The sequence below is a fragment of the Callionymus lyra genome, chromosome 11 (genome assembly GCF_982586985.1).
Source record: "Callionymus lyra chromosome 11, fCalLyr1.hap1.1, whole genome shotgun sequence".
In the NCBI taxonomy this organism is placed as follows: Eukaryota; Metazoa; Chordata; class Actinopteri; order Syngnathiformes; family Callionymidae; genus Callionymus; species Callionymus lyra.
This window is the reverse complement of record NC_141828.1, coordinates 20,372,252-20,397,351: the sequence shown is the minus strand read 5'-3', so window position 1 is coordinate 20,397,351 and position 25,100 is coordinate 20,372,252. Positions and strand designations below refer to the sequence as shown.

Sequence of the window (25,100 nt, the reverse complement as noted above, 5' to 3'; positions counted from 1 at the left end):
CTGGTGGTAATGTAGTCGTTCAGAGCTATTGTTTAAATACAATAAGCAAACAAATCAAGCCCTTTTCCATGTATGTATGTAAATATTGAATATCAATACCTTTCTGAAAATGGAAGGTAGTAACTGAATCAAGGCACCCTAATATCTCTTACTAACCTACTAGAGGATTTGGTCTGGATCAGATATCAGTTTTGTGTATCAGTTGTTTGGGTTGTCTTTTGAAAAACATGTTAATAAGTTCCCGAAAAACAATCAAAACAAAAAGCAATAAAAAAAATGTCGACGTACTTGGTTGACATATTAGATAAAAGACACATTTTATGTCACTCCCCATACTCTCGGTCTTTGTTTTATTAGATCAGACATATTTCAGACACGGCAAATACTGGTTAAGTGTTTTAGTTCACGTAGGACAATCATGTTGTACATGTATAGTACAGGCCAAAAGTTTGACACACCTTCTCATAAAATGCTTCTTCTTTGTTTTCATTATTATTAACATGACAGATTATCACTGAATGCATCACAACTTCCACAAATGAATACATGCAGAATTTTGTACTTAACAAAAATGTGAAATAACCGGAAACTTTGATTCTAGTTTTTTCATAGAAGCCATCTTTTTCTCTGATGACTGCTATGTAGACTTTTGGCATTCTCCTTTTTTCCTTCAGGGTTGCTTAGTGGATTTTTTGCCTTATTATTGGGGTGGAGACCATTAGTTGTGTCAGCCATGAGGGTGTAGTGCTCTATCTGGACACAAGTTGGGGGTCTTATCACCTATATAATATACTACAGTACATATACGACCCATTGCATAGTTAGAAGCCTGTGTGCTATGACATGTTCAATCAACTAATCAATGTTTTCGCTTAAACCTGCACTGAAAACCGAATTATTACTGATATTAAATCACATGGTTTTAGCTTTCTACTGTAAGACAATTTTCAAGAGTCAGTTGCAAGATGATCACATTAGTTAGTTTAAGCTTGAACTGAACATCATTAAAAAGTGTTTCAGTTAATGGAATACCACATTTATTGAGCAACACCTGGATAAACAGGAATATAATTATAGAAATTAAAAAACCTTATTAAGAGCTCGGTTGGTGGTACATTTTCTTTTGATTTCTTCTCCTTTTTTCAGCCTCACTCATGAGACTAGTTTCCTTCATCTTCACAGCTGTGGGCTTTAGTGAGAGAAAAAAAACTGTAGTTGTAGCTTGTTGCCATGGTAACATTTGTTTGTATTTGTTTCCGTTTCAAAGACGAAGGACCCCATGGTGAAGATAACTGTGAATGACTTCACTGTGATCTTCGGTCTGACCCAGACTGGGATCATCCGCTACCTGAGGCTGCTGAAACCTGTCGACCGGGAGAAGAAGATGACGTATACTTTCACGGTAGGAGCGCTACTGTGTTTTTGTGCGTCACATCACTTCACCCTGTGGTCAAGAAAAGGTACCTATAGTTGTCTCTCCTACAGTATACACTTGGGAAGAAATGAATGGTCTGTGATTTAACAAGTCCGTCTGTTGGAGGATAATAGCATTGAATGTTATGTTGACACGAATGTACATACTGTACGGAACTAAACTGTCAATCAAAGTATATACAGTAAAACCTGGAACACGTTAGCCATTATAAATAGACAAATGTTATTACACGTATAGACACAGTGTAGTTAATCGTGTAGAAACTACTTTATTACAATTGTTTAGTGGGAAAAAAAATTACTTGAGTGCAAATAAAGTTAAGATTGATGTATACTGCATTAAATTGCTTGTCAGCTTCGGTTGATCATACTTTTATCTAACTAATATAAATATTGGCATCGATGTTAAGTCACAATCATGAACTATTAAATGCAACCTTGTCTGGAAGCTTAACTACAAGTATCTTGAGCAACTCAATGTTAGATGTTATTTGTTTATTTTCATAAATCAAACACCCTTAAAGTGATAGTTCACCCAAAATAAAAATGTCACCCTTTTTATACTCACACGAGATTTAAGAATCGGAGAAATGTGAGTTCTTCTACTATTGAGTATTGTTTTGGTTGTTGAAGTTTTTAAGCGTCTTTTTGGACGAAGATGAAGACAAAGACAACTAAACTCTAGTCACTACATTAAAATGAACATACAGTTTTGTCAGTAACTCTGAAAATAAACGGATTACTCTGGAAAAAATTCTAAGTCGACATGAGGGTAAGTAGTGAATTTTAAGCAATATCTACTGCTTTCCATTTACTCTCTGTATGTCTCAGTGTCTCATAGAGTCACCAACGACCGGTTAGAGAATGTTTTTTTGGGACGGAGGGAGTTGTGAGTGGGGCACTTTCAAGGGGAAAACAGTTAAAGTTTGTTCAACTATCATGAAAAGTAAATATGTCGTATACTAAGTGAGGGAGATTTAAATTATTTCACCTTCTTTTGGAAATTCTAAGGCTCATAATCGGTCGGAATAGACTTTCTTCTCGACTTCCCTTTCTAGGTATTTGAGGGATTTTTTTGTTTTGTATTTCTCCTTATATATACTTTATATATTTATAAGTATATAACGTTTTTGTATAAAAGTTTATGTGTTAACTTTGGTTCTACAGTCTTATTTACAAATGAAAAAATGTATTTGTCTTTTACTTGCTGATTCATAGATGGTGGCATCAGATGGGGTTCAGCAAAGCACCCCAGTGACCGTCAACATCCTTGTCATTGACGCAAACGACAACACACCGACGTTTGCCGAGGTTTCCTACAGCGTGGAAGTCTTCACGGACATGCAGCCCGGGGAGACCGTGCTGCAGGTAACCCTCAATCTCCGCTCCCTTGTCGCTCACCTTTGTCCCTATCACACACACGTCCTGACTCACGCACAGAACAAATACCTGAAGCATTTCCAAGGAATGGTGTTGACAGAAAATCAGGAGGGAGCTTTTCCTGTCATCTGCAGTCATGGCAGGAGAGGCAGAGTTTCAGTACTCAAACCTTAAAGAACCTCTATCCCCTGCAGATCTTTTGATGGTAGTAGCTGATTTATTGTTGTACTCCAACTTTTATTATTCGTTATATATCAGTGTCAGCCGTCTTTGCCTTGATCGGATGTTTGTGGAATGACTTCACTTTTTGATTTTAAGATTACTTTGTGGATTAAAGTTGTTCATAAAGTTTTTTTTATTGGGGCATTTCCGAGAAGGTCATGGATTCATTTATGGATGTGATGAGGCTTTTTCAGAGCATCTGTTGCACATCTCACAAACACTGTCTTGAGACTTCAGACCTCGATCCAGAGTATCCTTAAGGCAGATTGAATAATAATAATACAATATAATACCTGTCAAAACAATGCATAGCAAGCAGTATTTATCTGGCGAATATAAGTATTCGCCTACGTCTGAAATGTCTGAGATGATATAGGCAGTTCCTCCACTTGACTGTCTTCCAGAGGGCAGACTTAACTCGCTTCTCCAAAGGAAAAACTTTGATTTAAAAGGCCAAGTTTAATCCATCTCAAAAAACAGGCCCCTGAACAAGTCTGGGGGTCACTGACTGTTTGGGATGAGTGCTTAAGTGAATTTTATAATCTGTTCAGTAGAGCTGCGGGGCGGCAGGAAGCTGCACCTTTTACTTCATAAATCAGGACCAGCAAAGAGAGAGCGTTGTGTGAAAGGAAGTTTTCGGGGTCCAGGCCAGCTTTTAACAGAAGCTTGCACCAGGGGTCTGAATCACACAGGGGGACAAATTATTTTAGCAGTCAAGAGGCTTTCAGAAAATGTATTCATTACTAATAATTAATTTTGATATTTCCTTTTATGTTTTTAATGCTAAATTTATCTTGATTCTCTTTTTGTTTTCTCACCAAGTACTCACATCAAATTCCTTTACATCAGTTCCACTTACTTAAAAGGCTTTAAAATCTGTAATTATTTTGAGCCAGACATCCGATGGATCACATAAAAAGACTTGAAATAAATTGTCACCATTTTCTTACTTCTGTTGTTTCCCTTTTCATCCCTCAATGCTTTGTGTCATTATAAAGTTGCCAAAGTACATCTAACCTGCCGTTATCTACTCCCTCTCCATTTTAAAGCTCCACTTCTCTCTCTTTTTTTTCAGTTAAGTGCTGCCGATGCTGATGAGGGACTGAACGGTATTGTGACCTACGAGATTCTGGCCGGAGCCCAAGGCCAATTCATCATCAGTAATCGCACAGGACGCATCACAGTGGCACCTGGTGTCACATTAACTGTGGGAGGCTCGTATGCGTTGACCGTCAAAGCCTCTGACAACGCACCAGAGACCCAGAGAAGGTAAACTGGACCATCGTGGATTTATTACATCATTTTAAAGGTAGAAGTTATCCCTGGAAACGTCAAGACTATTTGCCTTTTCTTCGATGTTTTGTACATATCGCAGTAGTTTCTCTGGCCGGTGGTCAGCTTACTTGACGCATTCACTCTTAGTGTTCTGATCACGTCTTTTTCTTATTGGCTAGGACGCCTCAATGGTAATTGCCAATCAACAATGAGGTCCCAGTATGGGGAACTTTGTGCAGGGTTGCTGCCTTTCTGACACCAAAAAATCCATTATTCTAAATTGTAGCAGAATCTGAAAATAATCATGTTTGTTTGCTCTTAAAGTTCAACAGAATAAAAGTAAAGATCATTTTAAATCAATAGGTTGGTTGCCTTTTTGTAGGACGTTCCAGACTTTGTTAATTTATATATTTCTTATTAACGATGACATTTAAACATGTTATTTGTAAGTCACTTCATTCTGATTATCAGAACAACATACCAAAGAATGTGAACTAATGTTTTATGTTTGAAAAAAGATTTTGTGATCAGTGCCATAAAAATATTGAATTGAATTTAAATTGAAATTAGTTATTATATTACTGTTGGTTTCCCTTTCACATTTCAATATACACATTTTCCAATTCAATTATTCCATAAAAGACAATTCTACCTTCAAATTATTAAAATATTTAATTAAATCCATACTTAATTAAATGAAAAGATTAATTTGAAATCTTAAGTTCAACCGTTCAATATTCTGATGGCACTGATATATTTTAAAACAGAACTTTCTAAGATTAATTAATATACAACCTTGAGATGGTGTGTTTTGGTACAGCTTTCCTATTTAAAAGGTTGTTGTCTGAGCTTCGGTTCGCTTGTATTGCCAGCACCTTCTACGTGTTGTTGAAATCTCTCGTGTTTCTAGTAAGCTTGATAAAAACAGTGTCAACTAGTGAACCATGACTCTGCAGAAAAAGGGTAATATGATGAACAGTCCTGCTCAAGGCTGTAATGACAGCTTGTCAAGAATAATGGGATTTAGTGAGTGGGCTGATCTCTGCTTGTCCTTTTTTTTTGCCAGGAGCTCTATCACTACAGTTTATATTGAAGTTCTACCACCAAACAACCAGAGCCCGCCTCGGTTCCCTCTCTTCACCTACAGCCTTGAAGTCAGTGAGGCCATGAGGATCGGAGCCATTTTGCTCAACCTGCAGGTAAAACCGAGGTTTCACCATTGTTGTTGATTAAAGTGTTGACTAATAATCATATCTTAATCTCCTGTGAACCAACAATGTTACTGTGAATAACTAGTAATTATTTCTCCCTTCTCAGGCCACAGACAGAGAAAATGATCCAATCACTTACCAAATTGTGAGTGGAGACACTGAGAATATCTTCAACCTCTCTAAAACGTAAGTTCAGCTTTTTTGATGCCTATTTTTTTTTTTTCCCCAAAAAAACTGTTTTAGTCAATTTTTTTGAATTTTCCCTCTCCAAGATTTAGTAAGTCCCTCATCATTACCATGTTTTTACTTTATAAAGTTCTCCCTCGTCCGAAATCTTGGTGAAAGAGAGGTTACAAGAGCAGAGTCCATTATGACAAAGTGATGGCTTCACTCCTCCTTCAGCGAGCTGTAATCACTCCCTGCCTTTTTTATACAATGAGTCCCTTGGAGGTGGAGACATGCGGTGACTAACCTCGATGTCTGACCAATCACAGCAGAGTGGGTGTCGTTTTGGTAAACACGATTTTAGCTCCAGAAGAACACCAGTGTTCTCAGTGGGCGGGGCTTAAGAACATTTTCTAATGTAAATATTTAGGAGAAAACAGAGTTTTCTACAAACAGACACATACTGATGAGAACAATAGAGGTCTAAGATCATTTATTTTGTATTTGCATCTCACAAACAAAAAGTAATCTGCTTATCGGCAATTTATTTAACAAGGTTATTGTTACCGAAGTCAAATTGACGATGCAGCAGAAGTTGGCGTGCATCATTTGCAGGTTTTAAAATGTGTTTTGACACATAATGAGTCTGAACTTGCTTGTTTACCACATCCCATGGTGTGCTCCCTCCTCCTTCCCTTACTGAGACGGGGATCACATTGACAAATACATCTCAGAAGTAAAGGCAATGAAATATTTAAGAGAGCAGAACTTTTTACAATCCCTTAACGGAGGAAGTATGTAAGAAAGGAGGAGACGTGAGGAGCCTGTAAATGCAGGACTGAGCTACACATGTTCCTCAAATCTGATCTGTGTAATGGCCTCACTCCAGAGTAATAGCTTTTATTCATTATTTTCTCCAAAAGATTTTGTGAAGACTTTGTTAACGTATCGAGCCTGTATGTATTGATAATATATAGTAATATGTTCTTGTTCTGGAGCAGCAAGTGAAGCAGCGTAAAGTAGGTGCTGTTGAATCAAACGATGAACTTAGAATGATAATCTGATCCATGTGATAACAGAGCAATATTCCTCCTCATGCTTTAGGCAAACTCTTTGAAAAGATTTTGCATCGATGCATGTTCGCTTTCAAACCCTGTAGAGCTCTGACTCTACAAAGCTTTCTTGAATAATGAGCCCCTTACTCCGTTCGAAAATAGGGCTCATTTCCCCCGGGGAGAGTAAAACATGGTCAAGATAGTCTTAACTTTTTCTCAACATGTGTGGTAACCATAACTCTTATAAATGAGTACAAGTATTCATACTGTGTTAGTAACCACTGAGAAAATTACACTTGAATTTAAGGATTGAGATGGTGTTCTGCTTGAACTCCTACTCTTTGTTCAAGAAGCTTTGATGAATATTTCTATATGTTTCTGACCATGTACTTGGAAAGCTGGATCATTATATGAAAGCTTTATTTGTACATATGTTGTTGTATAACAATATCTAGCCACAACTATGTAGTTAGTACAACAATTGACAATAGCCTTTGTTTAATATTTATGGCACAGAAATGGTTAAAGGGAGACTAAATGGTTGATTTAAGTGTATCTTAAATAGATGTTGGACCTCTATTGTACTCATCAGTATGTGTCTGTTTGTACAAAACTGTCTTTTAATTGAAATATTAACATTAGAAAAAGTGCTTAAGCCCCGCCAACTGAAAAAAAAAAGTGGAGACCAACTCGTGTTTACCATGACCACACCCACTCTGCCGTGATTGCATCAAGGTTTGTCACTGCAGGTCATCACTTCTGGAAGTCTCCTCCTCCAAGGGACTCATATAAACAAAGTCGTAATGTACTTCGCTCTGGTAACCTCTCATTTGCTGAGATTGTGTCTCCCTTCATCTACTTGCACAAGCTATTCACTTGTAACATGACTGTGCTAGTGCTTGCAACCTATTGACCATATCAAATCTAGGTGTTTGGGTCCACTTTCTAATGTGAATATTTCAATTAAAAGGGAGTTTTGTGCAGTTTTGTGGGAGTTTTAAAATCAGCACATCAGTTACCCTTTGAAAGAAAGAAAAGCTGACATGATAAGACACATCCTTAGGTGTCAAAGTTGAAGCTTCTTCAAGGGTATATAGTTGTAGAGGCTCATCAATTACACTAGATAATTGAAGGCAACATGTTGAGATGTTCATGATGATTATCATTTGCTTGTTTGGCTCTATATTTCATGAAATTATGATTATGGTAAAATAATCTCAACCGCAGCTATTGGTTTGGTGTAAATTAATGACCTTAGAGTGTGACAGTGTGTGTGAGTGGGTGTTTGTCTACATGTAACTTTGGACTGGTGACCTGTCTAGCGGTGTCCAAACTATCCCAGCTAGGTCACACAACAGGGTGAGAGGCTGAGATGAATGTCTGGAAGTACTATCAATATTATATTCTGTGTTAATATTTACCTTATTATTCATCTACTTTTAACTGAAGTTCACACTTGGATCATCTTATTTGGTTGATTTTCCCAGCAGTTGTCAAAGCCCTTTCCACATCAAATTCAATTCCTCAAATAGAGACCTAAGCTGAGCAAAACATGAACGAGCAGATGTTGGTGAGATCAGGTCGGGTAAAGTCGTACCTGCTCTGTTGTGACACTAGACGGGTTCTGTTAGCAGGATGTTGACAACATCTTTTCATTTGTGGCTGCAGGCACCATGTTATCAAACACAATCAGTGAACCTCATATGTGTGCAGCCGCGGGGATGAACTCTCCAGGTGTCTGAGAGGCATTTATCATAGTACGAGCTGTCAAATCAACGTCATGATCCTCATTATTATCAACATGGGAGTAAAGTAGGTGATGAACCCACAATTCCAAGCATATCATACAAACACAGGAAGCCTTGCCTTCGATTACTCATGTCATTATGTTTTATTTAAAATATACTGGGACATTACTTATGTTAACCAGGGTGAGTGTAAAGTTACCGTTTAAATCCTAAAGGTTAAACATGTCAAAGAGCTTCATAGTGAACACGGTGGTGAAGGAAATCTAAAGCCAACGTTAGTCTCTCTTCCCTGTTTGTATGAGCGCATGTATTCACACTAGCATCTCACGTCATTGAAAATGGATATTTCGTATCTAATCAGCATTTTACCAGCACAGCAAAACGTCTCCTGAAAGAACAAAATGAACGATTTTGTGTTACCTTTTGGGCGAAATAAACGGGAAGACTCTGCAAAGTGATCGTTTTGTCTTTCTGTGTCTCTTGTAGGTGACGTTGTGTTCTGTTAAAACATGTTATGAAATTAGATAAGTAATGGTGTTTTAGTGCAGTACTTCTGGCATAATGCTGATAAAAAAAACTCTCAAATACTCACCTTCATGACTAAGGGTTTGGATTGTTTTCAGAGAAACCTGTTCTTTTTAGAGTTCTAGATAAAAATGTATGTTCGTTTTAATGTAGTGACTGGAGCTCAGTTGTCTTTATCTTCATCTTTGTCCAAAAATACACTTAAAAACATCCAAATAAAACTATAAACAGGTCTATATTTTAAGCTAAGTTTTTTTTAGATGCTGCTAGGCCAACATTTTACACTGACAGGAAGTACAGTAAATATAGCGAGCGCCTCTAGTGTATACAGCAGACCTTGACAAGATCATGTGTTTAACCTTAGTACTTCCTGTCTGTTTAGGATGCTGGCCTAGCAGGGTCCGCTAAAAACAACCTTAAAATATAGACTTTTTAAATGTATTTTCGAACAATTCCTGAATGTCGAGGCTACAATTCAAGATGGATGTTACAGACGAGCATTATGGAGGTATTTGGATGTTTTTAAGTGTTTTTATGGACGAAGACGAAGACAACTGAGCTCCAGTCGCTACATTAAAATGAACAAACATTGTGTCTATAACTCCAAAAAAAAACAAATCACTCTGAAAAAATCCCAACCCTTAGTCGACATGAGGGTGAGTAGAAAATGAGTGAAATTTGGGGAGAACTATGACTTTAACCATGATTTAAATTGTTATCTAAACAAGTAAGTTGTATACATGTACTGAAGAGACAAGTTGGAGTTCTGTCGCTGTTCTTAATTAAGCTTGTCAGAACCGAGGGTGGTTGTGAAATGACTAATTATTACTGCTCAGACGAGCGGAACTCATTCCTGCCGTCTTTCTCTGAGTTTTCCAAAGGATGGCTTTGAATTAGCTAATGGTTGCTCCGACTGGTGTGGTTTCTGTGAGATAAAATATGAATCATTCTGTGCTCTACAAAGGAGAGACGGAGTGGGAGCATTTAAAGGCCCACCTGCTCCTCACCCTGCTCTAATCCACCTGTATTAGCCACTATCTTCCATCACGCCGCCTAAGTGCGAAGTAAATAAACTGTGGAACGCAGCGGATTCAATCACTCCCAGTTGGAGCCGTGATAGAATACTCTATAAATCTTTTACTGCGTGGAAAAGATTTTCAATTGAAAAACATTTAAAACCTCCGACCAGATGCACTTGAGTTGATTTGCAAGTCACTTATCAGAACATGTCTTAACAGGATTGGCCTACTGCTTCTTGGACAACCTCTGGACAGGGAGACGACTGACCGCTACCAGCTGACCGTCACGGCATCGGACGGCAACCCAGGCGGGGTAAGAAGCTGCTTTAGCTTTTAGTTTTCAGTTCTGAAGAAGTTGGACTTTATTTCGTGGGCCACTTGTATTTTTCAAAGTGGAGAAGTCTGGTTCTACTCTGAGCCCCTCATGATTGACTCAACTCACTCTTTAGATCTCTTAAAGCTAAAATATAATGGAAATCTTTAAAACCGAGGGGAATAACAGTAAAGTATAATTACACCTCTGTATTAAAAAAAATGTGTGTGCAATATGTAATTTTTTAGAAAATAAACCAAAAATGGTTACAAGAAAGAAAAGGAAGAAAAAGGGTCAACTCAATGTAAACACTGAACTCTCCTGACTAACTCTCATGTTTCAAATTTCGAAGTCTCCCTCTCCAAGATGAAGTATTCCCTCATCATGACCATGTATTGAAGTTATCTCTTCATAAATGCTGGAATCTCAGCGAACGAGAGGTGACGAGAGCGGAGTCCATTATGATATTATAACGGTTTCACTCCAGCCAGTTGAATCAAGCCCGCTTTGTTTATACCAGTACCCCGGAGGTGGACACTTCCATTGATTGATTTCCGTCGGAAAACCTCAATGCTTGACCAATCACAGCAGAGTGGGTGTGGTTATGGTGTGGTAAAAAGATTTTATCTCCAGAAAAAAAGCGTTTTCAACACATTAGTTGCACTCTAAAAAAAAAAATCAAAAATGGTTGCATGATGTAAAACAAAAAGGGATAGAAAAAAAGTTTCTAAAGAAATCTGTTTTTAGAAGTTATTATATTTAACATTATGAATGTAAAATAATACGTTAAATCAGTTTGTTCTTAAAAAAAATACATGAATCATAGTTGATTGACAGTTTTATACTGATCTCATGTGGGCCTCATATATCCAGGCAAAAAACTGCTTGAGGGAACAATACATCTAAATTATAAAGTTCTCATCTTGATCTCTCATAAGAGCAGGAACACAGTTAGACAAATGTATAAAGAGCCTCAACTTCAATTCAAACTGCTATCACTTTTAATACTTCCCTCGGTTACATGACCCAGATGTGCTTCTGTCTCTCAAAAACGTTCAAATTAAAAATATTCCTGTTGACTTTTCTGTGAGAGTTGCAGTTTCATAAAATCTCTACCCACATTATAATCTTCACACCCGGCCATGATGTGGAGATGTTTATGCTTCCAGTTATCAGTATTCATCCGGCAGCTCATGCCAGACATTCGAATGCTTAAATGTGACTGCTGGCTTCACGTGCTGCGGCTCCCGCGGAGAGCCATTAATCATATAAAGCATCTTAATTGAATTAAACCTCACAACAGTTAGTGCAGTGTTTGCAGCTGCTTCTCTCTGAGCGGAGGTTAAATGCAGTTTCCTCCTCTAGATGGTCTCCATGAACGGTAATAAACATTAGCCGTTTAGCTGCGAGTGAAGTGATGATGATTGCCAACCCGCTCACCTGAGCAGTGACAGCCAGATATCTGCCTTTTTCCCTTCAGCTGTTGGGAGTGATTATTAAAAGCAAGGAGAAACCTCCGCCAAGTTTGTGGTCTCTCAGAACTATTGGGATATGAGAATGGGAGGTGACAAGCAATTGGCAGTTAGAGAGTCATAGTGGGAAGAATAAATAGATTAGGACGGGATAATGGGTGTCTGGAAACAGTGCCAAGCTGGAGTTTTCTTCACATTGAGGCACAGCTTGTGCAGTTGCCTCCGACTTGGTTTTTTAACACGCCGGAATCTATGTTTTTAACCTCAAAGCAATAGTTCAGTTATTGTGGTGAAGTCGAGAGAAGTTTTCAAGACCTTCGAGGTCGGAAAAAGTAAACTTTTTTTTTTTTTTTAAAGATGTGCAATGATTAAGACTAACAATAGATGAGATGCTTTTTTAATGGTGTTGCTTCTATTAGGAAGTAAGTAAGTAATTTATATTTCTAAAGCTCTTTTCCAGACCAGGGTCACAAAGCACTTAAACGATCAAAACAACACCAAATCAAATATATACTTTAAAAGAATAAGACACATAAGACAAACAAAAACAGCTATCTTTCTTTTTTCTTTCATAAGCAAGAAAGATAATGTATAAAAATTGACAAGGAAAGTAAAGTATTTACTTTCAATTAAAAAAAACTTTATTTTACTTGACACTGAACAAACTAAAATTTCCTGACTCACTAGTTATATTAGTTATATTATATCACTCGTTATATTACTTAAAGTTCTCCCCCATCTGGAATCTCGACGAACAAGAGGTTACGAGAGTACATTATGACGTAATAATGGTCTAATATTTACTTTCAATAAAACACCTTTTTTTTTTCTTGACACTGAACATAACTAAAATTTCCTGACTCACTTATATGTTTCAAATGTTGAAATGTTAAATTACTAAAAGTTCTCCCTCGTCTCAGCGAACAAGCGGTTATGAGAGCAGGGTCCATTATGACGTAATAATGGTCGAGGGGGACAGGAAGATCTCGTCTGAATGCCTCTTGTATGTCCAAATTGTCGTGGGAAACGAATCGGAGGGGCAGCACAGACGTAGAAAATCCTAGAAACAGTAAAGTCTAAAACCAGATTTACCATAGAATAGGGTTGAAAAAATATGATTACAAGTCCCTGATATCTATTTTTAACCTTCAGTTTATTAAAATATCATGATCTTAAGCATAAAAGCTAAGACTCTCTTTTTTTCTGGCATTGGAAGTTTTGAAAAAATGTTTAAAGATTCCAACAAATACCATCAAGAGTGTTAAGGCTAATTGTTGTGTTTACTTACAGTTTAAAAATCCTTGAATCCATTAAATGTAAGTGCTGATTAAAATAATCAGTAAATACAGGATCTTAGCATGAAAAATGTTTCAAAATGTTATGTAATTTGTGTGTTTTTTTGTCTCTGCCGTTTTTATTTCGACAACAACAAGCCTGTTTAGAGTGCTTGGATGCAAGACATGCCAGTTACAACATGTAGTACATCCATGTATTTCCACTTCTTGGGTAGAGTTGTCACTTTCTTTATTCTTCTGCACGGCTCGTCACGGATCCTCATCTCCGCCGATCTAGATTAATGATTGCTCATTAATCAGACTTGTGGCTCAAGCAGGAGGAGCTTTGATAAGAACACTGGTGCCAGGAGGGAGTTATTAATTGGCTTCAGGTCTCCGCTGAAATGAGTAATAAGTTCACCATCGCCACAGCAACCGGGAAGCAACAGCAGCTATGTGCAGGAATAATGAAAGCGCAGGAGAAGAATTAAGTGAGAGATTTTTTTGCAGCCTGTTGAGCCATGCTAGTTTTCTCCTGAAAGCACTGATTATGCATTTCTCAGAAGCCGCAACAAAGCAAACAACAATGTTGAGGCATTTCCCGGTGGACAGTCAGATGAAGGTGGCAATAACTAGGTCATTTCCTTTGTGACACATGCTGCCGAATGTCTCATCAGTTAGAGCAACTTCAAACGGTCTTCTGCCGAGAAGCATTTCCTCCCGAAAAAAAAGAGATACTCCTCCCACTTCCCACCCATCATCAAGCCCCTGTGCTGTCCAATTACTGTTGTATTAACATGCCTCTTAAAGATGATCCCTCACAATTATCCTACTTAACCTTTAGAGAAGAAACTTTATTCGACATTTTACAAACATTAATGGCGACGGCATCAGGTCTTCTGGAGAAATAAATAATCCTAGGTTTTGTTCTTTGTTGGATTAGAGCATTTCTTTATGACACAAGATTAGGATTTAAATATGATTTTTTTTCATAATCTTCAATCTTCATAAGTTTTTTGTCGCTTTATTAAATAACCTTAAATAAAAACAAAAACATAATAATACTCATACATACAGTGTGTGTATATATATATATATATATATTCCTGCCTTTATCTGACAATCAGATTAAAAAGTAACGTACAAATACAAATATAAACATTAAAAAATAGATTAAAAAGACACAAACTAAAAGAAGAAACAATTTATTTAAAAAACGGTGTGAAAATAGATTCAACGGATACATTTTTAAGGCGTGTATTTTGTGGAACATCACAGAGTATTAGTTCACTTCTATTTTAACCATATTGACAATGATGAACAATGATGTCAGTGGTGTGTGTTGAATTACAGAAGTTTTAAAGAAAACTTTTTTTTCCCCATCAGGGACAGTTTTTAAAGTGGGTCTTTTTTTTTTTTTTGGCAGAAATGTATTTCTCCGTTCATGGAATATATGGCCTCCGGTAAGATGATAGATGTAGAGAGAGGCCCAAGGACATAACCCTGGGGCACACCTGAAGAGACATAAGTGGGGTGGGAAGTGAATTATGATCTGTATTTCATTATTCACTGTGTATGAAGCATGAAGTAAACATTGTGACATTAAAATCAATAAATCTTCTTCCATTCCCACAAGTTAGTAAAAACAACTTCACATTCCACACATTGTCAGTGCAAGTTTATGGAGTAAAATAAAGTACAATATAAACTGAGTGGCTGACATTTCATCCTCTTTTAAAATGAATAAAATCTTTAGTCTCTTGATCTGGGTTTTTCTAAATAGAGGAACATTAGTTTTTGGAATAAACACATGTGTCTAAATCTGATCAAAGGGACCTGCTTACCTTCATCAAAACACAAGAGAGTAATTAGACAAATGCTTTTTCTGGAACGCTGCCTTGTTCAGTTTCACTGATTCACACATAAATGACACCTTTCAAACTGGGTTTACTCGTTTTTTAAACTAGCTGGAAGTGGAAACTTTGAAGAAGGAGTTTGTTGATTAAATCGAAAGTTTTTTTAGGCCAGTCACCAATGTAAAGTAACAAGTGCTCAGTTAGGCAACTATTCAAACTAGTTTGGTTTTTACATTAGTCATACAAACATTATATATATATTTTGTATGACCAGGCGTGCCATTTGGAAGATAAATGGAAACAAATAAGAAAAATAAATGGATATTAATATTAAATTATAAATGATAATAATTTAAAATCTAAATTAATTACTGTATTCTTTTAAAGTGTTTTACCTAAATATTTTCTACATTTTCTTATTTTCCAAATTTGAGTACTTTTGCTTGGAATAAAATAAAATATCTGAATTACATTAAATTTTAAATATTAGTGGAAAAAAATGAGTGGAAAAATAAATTATCAGCCATAAATAAACATCAATTAAATTGATCACCCAGTGAGTGGTTTGCCAGGTTTAGTAGGAGGGATGGAGGAAGAGAGAATGGGAAGAAGAAGTGATAAAGATGGTGAAGGGAACAGAAGAAAACAGATTGTGATTGATGTGAGCGGCAGATGTTAGGTCGGATGTAAGAAAGCAGGCTGCAGCTCTGAAGACCTGAAATAGTAGGTGGAGAAGAAGACGAGGGCGCCTGGTTGCTCATGTGCTAGAGGGCAAAACAAACTTATTTACCCTCACATTTCCTTCTCGCCTGACCCAAATACACCACGAGGGTTGCGGGAGACTAAAATGCTTTTGCTTTATCTCCCTCTTAGACATCAACGACGACTGTGAACATCGTCGTGACTGACGTGAACGACAACGATCCAGAGTTCGACGCCTCCATACCTACGAATCTGACCGTGCAGGAAGAAGAGATCAATCTTTTTGTAGGGCAAGTCCAGGTGAGTTTGATCGTCCGTCTGTTTTGAAGATGGTTGCCGACTCACCGCCTGTGATCGTCACTGCTGATGTCGTCCATTTACCACGGCTCCAGGTTTTCCCGACTTGTCTAATCTTGTTGGAGCAGATTTGTGATCACAAGCCGACCGACTGTCTTTTGTTCTGCTCCGCGGAGCCGGCAGACTTTTGTCAATTAGCGTAGATTAATTGTCCTGATGTTTTTCACTACATTAATCTTCACACAGATTCAACAACCACGTTCTTAATCAGGATCTAAGTACACACCTCAAGTTTAGAGCATGACTGAAGGTAGCTACAGCCGCTAGCATGTGACCACATATTCAACAATCTGTCACCGGTCGTGGTCATACATATTCATTATCACTAGTGTTATTGTAATTTTAATAAACTGAGAACAGAGATTCCATAAAATTAAAAGGTTAAGCCAACAGAATTTTTTTTTTTTGTAAACCAAACATTGATAATAAAGGGTTACTTCACCCAAAATTTACGATTTCATATATTTTGCTTGAACATTACGCTTCTCTTCTGCTAGTTAGTTTTAGTGGGACAAAAATCTATCCTCTTCCTGCTGGACTTTATTCAAGTCGAGAATTGTCTGTACAAAAGAAAATAAATCGCCATGAAAACAGGTGTTAAATCATGACACAGTAGTTCTGATCTCTGCCTGATCTCTCTACAGCTGCAGCGCGATAATCTTTTTTAAAGATACAATCCAGGAAGTTTAGTTTTGGACAAAATTTTTTTTTTTACTTTATGAACATTTCACCAATTTTCTTTTTCATTCCTCAAATGTTGTTGTGGTTGCGTCTTTACATTTTGTGGGCTAGGTGATCCTTAAAGTGGTGTGAGCAAGCCGAGAATGAAACCACACCTCGGGAGTTCTGCAACATGTGATAACTTTTCCTTATGGATCTGTTTTCAATCTTTTTTTTTCTGTTTCGTTTACCACCTTATCACTTAAGCTGTAAAATGACAAAAGATAACAAAGGAAGAGACACAAACACGAATATATAAAATGTAATGTGTTTTATTATATTCCAAGCGAAAGTGGGCAAATTTAATTTAAAATATATATATATATATATATATATATATATATATATAAATATTCAGGAAAAAAAAGTTTTAAGCACAGAAAACATCTTAAAAGAATATATTAATAAATGTAATTCAATGTCAACATATTCCCATGGACAAAAAGATGACATTGAAATCATAATAGAACCAGATACAAATATGAGAGGATAACGGTAATGTGTGCTTCAAAGTGGATCAATCTCTCTCAGATATTGACATTAGTTTTTGCCTCTTGCTGAGTCCTGAAGATGAATCTTATTGAGGGAACATCAGGGCTTACATTAAACATGCTAATATGTGCCTCCTAGACATTTCCCTACTTCTTTTTGGTAGTTGCACTGAAGTCGGGGACTAAATACTGAGCTGTCTTTGATCACGCTCCATGTTTTCCTCTCTTTCTTTGTCAAAGCCAGACATGAACACCACACTCTCTGATACAGTACAGAGAGGCAGAAATAATGAGCCGTCACTTTTTACAGAGTAATTAAAACAGTGACACCTCATGACAGAGTCTCTATTTTCGCGTTGACAATTTTGTCCCAAAAAAAAAAGTCTTTCATCCCATGTTCATTTCATAGACTTAATATCCCTTCCTGATAAGATTTTTTCTTTTCAATGTATTGAATTACTCATAAGCCGTTTGGCAAAGAGTGAGATTTGAGGACTGAAAAAAAAAAAAAAAAAAACGAGAGTCAAACATAAGAGAGTTGTTTCATCTTGGCACTGCAGCTTACTCGGGATTGTGCTTGAAGCTCCTGTAAATATGCAAGGCGTTGAAAATAAAGCCAAGCTCTAATGGATCATGTAATGGATCACATCAAACACACAACAGCTGCTGTCTGCTGAACACAAGATGAGCTCTCCTTTTTAAGTTTTTTAAATCCGGGTGAATATGTTGCGCTGATGCACCTGACTTTAAAGGCGACCGAAGCAAACCTAAAACATCAAATTACAAAGGAAAAAATGTCAAATATGATAGTCAGGAGTGTGTCCTGAACTAGTGTTGTGTTGTGAGATTATCAGATTGTGTGTCGGTCGGATTGTGGCTCTGCACAAACACAATAATGCCAAACAAGTTTGGATAAGCCGACACAACAATTTTTTGGAAGACAACGACATCAGCGGATCTGCTGGTAGAAGATATCAAATGCTTGAAAACAAAAGCGTCGAGGGATAGTTGTTTTTCTGCTCAGCTTTATAATCGAGATGCGTTTTTCTCCACAGTCGACACAATCGACCATCATATATCTTCCTATAACAAAGCCGTGTGATCATTTCCCATCTCCCTCCAGGCCACAGATCCAGATGCCGCAGCCAACGGCCAGGTGCGCTACAGGATCGTGAATCACCCTGACTTGTTCATAATCAGCGCTAACGGCAGCATCTACACCAGCGTCCCTCTGGACCGCGAGCTCAGGAGTGAGTATGAGCTGGTGGTGGAGGCCTCGGACGGAGCGGTGGATCCACGACGGACCACCTTGACCCTAACTGTAGAGGTCAAAGATATTGATGACAACAGTCCTGCGTTCTCGCAGCAGACCTACGTCGTCAATGTTCCTGAGAACAGTCCGGTCGGCACGGTGGTGCTGACGCTCACTGTAAGTCTGCCTCGATGCTCAAACTACTGGTACTAGTATTGTAACAGCTGCTACTACTACTACTGTAACTGCTAGTACTGTTATTCATGTTACTACTACTACTTTTACTATCTCTACTACTGTTAATAAAACTACACATTTTTACCAGTACTACTAATACTTTTAGTTTATCTACTAACATTACTACTACTACTACTAATCATAATACTAATATTAGTATTACTAGTACTGAAGATACTCTTTAGTAAGTAAGTTTTATTTGTAAAGCGCCTTTGACAGACCAGGGTCACAAGGCACTTAAATAATAAAACAATATACAGTTAAACTACATACACATTTACAAAAAGTGCTACTTTATTGTACTACTACGACAAAAATGATTACTTCTACTACTTGTACTAGTCCTACTACTACCACTTATTTTATGATCTGTCCTACTATTATTACCACACATTTTACACATCTTACCAGTACTACTTCTATCATTAGTTCAACTACTAACACGCCTACTACATTTTTGCTTACTACTATTTATCCTACTACTACTACTGGTTTTACTCTGATACTGCTACTGCTACTGTATACTTCTACAATTATGATTTCTTCTACCACTTGTACTAGCCTGACTACTAATACTACAGCCACTACTACTACTACTACTACTTTTACTCTACTATCAATTTTACCAGTAGTACTATTATCATAAACTGTTAACACTGCTATTACTAACTACAAATAATAATACTTATACTACTGTTACTACTACCTGCATTACTCTTAGTAAAAAAAACATGCTACTCTATTGTACTTCTACTACAAATATGATTACTTTTACCACTTCAACTAGTCCTGCTACTAGTACCTTTTCTATTTCCTACAACTATTAGTACCACTATCCATTTTACCAGTAATAGTACTAGTAATAGTAATCATTAGTTCAACTACTAGCACCGTGACTACCTCTACTACTACTTTCTAGTACTACTACTAATAATAATTATAACACTTATACTAATCTTGCTACTACTGATATTACACCGGGTGCAGAACATGCTACTGCTATTCCTCCTAATATTTATTGTACTACTTTTACTAGTCCTACTATGAATGAAACCAGTACTACTATTAGCACATTTACTAGAACTGTTACTGCTATAAATTCTACTACGACTACTGATTATTATTTTACTAACATTGTGCTACAAGGACTAATTCTGCCACTGCTACTACTATTTCTGCTACTACCTCCACTAATGGTACTGGTACTACAACTACCACTAATGATAATGATGATGATGGTAGTACTACTATGACTACATCCCTCCTCCTACATACATCTAATCCCACTTATATTGCTTCTACTTCTTATACTTGTTGTATAGTGATTTTGAAAAATCTAGTTGATACTCTTATATGTCACACTGTATATCTGCTCTCTATTCTACAATTAGTTCAATGAAACATGGCAATTTTTCTAACTTAGAGTGCCATCTAGTGGCATTTCAAAATTAAGTATCATGATACAATGCTATCTTAGCTGTTTCACAAGGCCTCATCAACCCATCACTAGAGCTGACCTACAGTTCATATGCTAATGTTACTTTCAAGCAGCTCTGAATACATACTACTGTCCACTAGATTATCACGATGGAGCACAAAAGTACTGCAGTGATCATATACTCCTGGACAGTGACAAATAGATGAAGTTCACTCCATGTTATTGAAGTGAATTATAGACTATGATGAGAAAATACTTCCTGAGTGACACTTTTCTAATGAGAGATAATCTAATGGGAGAAGAACTAAAAGAAGAACTTGCACTTTGACTCCATGAATCTCTCTGACAGCGACACTTAGTCGAAGAGTGATGAGAGACTGGACCCGGCGAGACGATGTGCTCTTATTAGAGCTTCCAAGGTTGCTGTGTTTACATGCCTACATAAACCTGTGTTAATATTTAATGTAAAAGTTTCAAAACTCCCTGCTGCTTCACCAAGTATTCAACATTCAATTATTAGACGACGGTATGTTTTACTGGTGCATTTGGGATTTATAATTTAAAGCATATGTTGAAATTGGCTGTAGATATGCGTTCTCTTTTCCCTCGTGGATCCAATAAAGTGCATATTTCAAGCACATACATGGTGTTTGAAAGCCTAAATATGCTTTAGTTCTCAACCGACATTTCCAATCACCGTTTTTACTTTAATGACTATGATACTTAGACAATTCAGAAACTATATATAGGGAAGCAGTTTACAGATGTTTTGTTTCTCCTGAACATTCTCTTAAGTTCCAATATATATATATATATATATATATTTATGTACCATATGGTTATATTTATATTTAATTGTGATTAAATAAAGAACCTGTGAATTGTGGTCAGTTGTTGTGGACATTCACTATATCTTTATAATCGTAATTAAGAAAACCCAGGTCCTTTCTGTATGTCTATCAAAGGAAGTGTTTGGATGTGATTTAATCACATCCAGGATGTTGACTAACTTCTCAAAACCAGCTGAGATCGACCCAAGCTGAAAAGCGCTCAATAAATATAAATGACTTACTTACTTTCACTTAGACATAAAGCAGAAAATGAATGCATTTATTAATTCTTGTACTTTGTTTTTCTTAATAATCTAGATATGACGATAGCTTGAATATTAATTTGCATTCTATATTAAATTATAATTACACAAATTCATTCAAACACTAGCTTAAGAACTCGGCGTTGTCCAAGGATTTTTGTAGATCACAAAAGTGTATATATATCGAGAACTGAAATGTTGACAGCTTGAGAAAGAATTTTAAGGTCTCTTTAAATGTTGATAGCATCATTTCTCGGCCAATCATTTCAAGAAGAAACATGCAAAAGCTGCTAAGAACAAAAAGAAGGCCAAAACTTTTGAGGACTTTTCACTTTTAAAAGGCTGTATCTTGTTTAATATTTAAGGTACAAGGCTCTAATTTAGTTTGGAATGAGACATTGAAGATTAGCCTGCTCAGGCTATCGTAGCACTAACAACAGAGTAGTAAGCGGATGGATGTTTTCAGTCTTTGTGGCTTAAGTCGAGGAATAAGTCCAGAACTATTTCAAATAAAAAAATGCAGGTACTTTAACTTTTTTTTGTCCTTTTTACGTATTTGATTGGAGTAAGAAAGGTGCTAGCGTCATTTTAAGGTCGATCACAACAGGTTTTGAAAAAAATTTCAGAAGCTGCTAAGATTAGAGTAAGGCAAAAAATATTGGAGGGCATTGAAGTATATAACTTGTAATATTTCAACTCTAATCTAGGTAAAAACATTCCTTGGAATGCTAAGAAAATTAGCCTATTTACGCTAGTATTAACTAATAAGGGTGCATGGTCGTTTATAGCCTTTTTGGCCGTTGCTGACAAAGGCAAAAAATGAAAAATCTGTCTCAGTCCAGGCACAGAACAGTTCCTGGTGGTCGTTTTGAGCCCAACTGTATCACCCATGAGAGTCACCAAGCAGAATCAAGTGACCTTTATAGATATTTAAGTGAACAACTTATTCTTTCTGCCTAAACCTCAACAAATGATTGTCATTGTAACGTCTAGTGACATTTGTCTCCTCTCATCTCACTCCTCATTCGTCTTATTCCAGGCAGTGGACGCCGACCTCTTCTCGAACGTCACGTATCGGATTAAGACAGAGTCTGCCAGACAGTTGTTTTCCCTCAATCCGATCACGGGGGAATTGGCGGTGCTGCAAACACTGGACTTCGAGGGCCTGGCTGCGATGGGCATGGGGGCCTCTTACACCTTCCAAGTGGAAGCTGTGGACCAAGGAGGGGTCATGCCTCCCGGGCAGGCGACTGTCACGGTGCGAATCACGGTGAGCAAATCTCTTTTCTTCCTTGTTTGACTTCGAGATCCATGTGGAATACTTTGTAAGTCATTTGTTTATAAGTGTAAATACGTTTTATCCTACAGAGTGTCAAATTAGTTTTCACATTCAAGCTATTTATGATATTCTAGTGCCAGACTGAGAAAAATACACACCATCTGTTGAGAATGAAGCATATGTAGCAGTGTAATAACCATATGTGCTCTACTTAATGCATGCACATATGAAGTAATATGATAATTTACACGATATATATATTTCAAAACTAACTGAGGTTTTAAACCCTCGTGTTATCTTTGGGTCAAGGTGACCCGAAGGCCCAAAAACAAATGTGTTGAGGTACAACCTCTCTGGTTTCCCGGAATACATATGCATTGGTGTAGGTCGTTCACCTTGAGAGGCCCGCAGGGGATACCACAAACATTTGTTTTCGGGCCTTTGGATCACCTTGACCCAGAGATAAAACAAGGTTAAGGATAATGTTGAGTTAATTTGCCTGAAATGAAATAAAATAAGCCTGAAATAGATCAAATATCAAAAGTCATTTTCAATTCTAATTCTAAATTATATTTATAAAGCAGGACTGCACAAGAAATGAGTACTTGCCCATTCTGGAGATGAAAACTTAAATATAAGATGAATATATCTATGCATGGATAAAAAACATCCCAATAACCCAAAATGTGCAAAAAACAAGTAGAACACAAATAAACTAATTACATCCAAACACAGGTACCTAAAATATATTACCAGATTTATTATTATTATTATTATCATTAGTGTTGTTGGTATTGATTTTGTTATTATCATCAGCAGCAGCATCATTATCATTATCATCATTATTATTATCATTATTATTCTTAAAGCGTGGAGTTCAGGGACTTCCCACTCTTCAGAGTTAACGATCTTGGAAAACATATTGTATTCAAACCACTTTTCTTCAGACTCTCCCTCAAGGCCATGCCTCCAGATCTGTGCTGCGTGGATTCAAACATAATTTTCTTTCCTCTTTCTTTTTGGTACATATGGAGCCGAAGAATGTAGAGAAGAGAGGAAGCGGGAGAAAAAGTTAAAATGATTACATCTTTCTTTCCTGTACGTTGCACTGGTGAATTTTTTTTTGTTCAGTTTTAATTTGTTTTTCATTTAAAATGCTCAGGTACAGAATAAGCAAAAACCAAAAAATTATATGCAGCAACAAAATACACCTTGAACACATTAATGAGACCAATGCTGCTTTAATTAAATTTCATCTACGTATTTAATTACAAATGGAACAAAAGGAAACGTCCACAATAATGCAGATCTTTCACTGAACTAAACGCATGACAACTTTCTGAGTGTATGAGCACATCTTCTTACGCCTTAATAGAATTAAAGTAAACGTCTTGGAATATTGCTCGACAGTCTGGCCGTAGAGAAGGATTACGAGTCAAAGTCTTGAGATTATCTCACTGCCTGTGTTGTAGCAAGGAGTTGGGGAAGAGAAATATTCCATGTCAGATGAAATACGAGACATGAGTTACAAATAACATACCGAATTCTCCCGGGGACGTCTTTTTCTTCCCAAAATATCACCTTGAAAGGACATAGTTTATTTTTATGCGTTTGTTTTGGTGTTTCTCCAGCATGTGACACATGTCAGGAGCATTCTTAGCGCCTCTTTATCTTTTACATTTGATGATCCTTCCTCGTTTTTGTTTGTTGTCTATAAAGTAGCAAACACTTAAATCACACGAACATTGAATATAAAAGTCTTTATCACGTTCACTGCCTCACTTTGAACAGATGCTTGTTTTGCTTAGTCCTGTGAGAGAGATGTGAGTGGCATGCTAAGTTTTCAACAACTAGAACTGATTCCCTTCCTGTTAATATACACCTTGGAATTCCACAGTAATGCCCTTTTTTATATATATTCTCCACTAATTCAAAATCATTATAGCATCTGTTTTCTTTTCCTCTTTTTTTGATTCAGAAAACTTAACAGATGCCAACGTTGCCACGGCCAAGTTTCCCAGTATTGATTCAAAAATGTACTGATCACTCTTAAAGCTTTGAGCTGTCTCGCAGTTCATTTTGGAAATGATTTATCAATTCAGTAGGCGCTTGGCGCTCCCTGCTCATACTGGATGTGGTCCTGCTTCAAATGAGTATTGGCTTATCACCAAAAAAATCAAGTCCAAAATCTCTTCTGTTGCAAATCCACCGCACATGAGCTGCTTTGATTAAAAATTTAATTATCAGTACTTTTTAAACTTCACTGTAAGTGTGGCTCGACACAGTAGTTTAAACAACATATGGAGCTCAAATTATACACTATACAAGTGTAAAACTCTACACTGAATCCTAAAGGTAATTCAGATTCGAGCACTAATTCACTTATTGGAGTCATGGTCCAATTTTTGTCAGTTTGCGTGAAGGAAGTGCTAACGGCTATGGAGTAGGCTTAAGGTAAGGTAAGGTAAGGTAAAACTTTATTGATTCCTCAGGAGGTCTCCTTCGGGAAATTGTTTTTTACCAATAGCCAGCAATTTTTCATAAACAATAAAAAATAATACAGAAAAAATAAAATAAGAAAA

General features: G+C 36.9%; 1 protein-coding gene across 1 annotated transcript in view; it reads left to right on the top strand.

Annotated features, from left to right (window-relative positions):
* The window catches only part of LOC148069571 (protocadherin-15-like), a 159,384-nt gene that overhangs the window by 68,674 nt on the left and 65,610 nt on the right, over window positions 1-25,100 (top strand). The window contains exons 13-21 of the mRNA XM_087803083.1: window positions 1,268-1,402; window positions 2,653-2,802; window positions 4,112-4,305; window positions 5,378-5,510; window positions 5,629-5,708; window positions 10,254-10,347; window positions 15,823-15,951; window positions 18,343-18,648; window positions 22,279-22,509. Of these exons, the coding sequence (XP_087659209.1) occupies window positions 1,268-1,402; window positions 2,653-2,802; window positions 4,112-4,305; window positions 5,378-5,510; window positions 5,629-5,708; window positions 10,254-10,347; window positions 15,823-15,951; window positions 18,343-18,648; window positions 22,279-22,509 (1,452 nt within the window). The remainder of the gene's footprint in view (window positions 1-1,267; window positions 1,403-2,652; window positions 2,803-4,111; window positions 4,306-5,377; window positions 5,511-5,628; window positions 5,709-10,253; window positions 10,348-15,822; window positions 15,952-18,342; window positions 18,649-22,278; window positions 22,510-25,100) is intronic.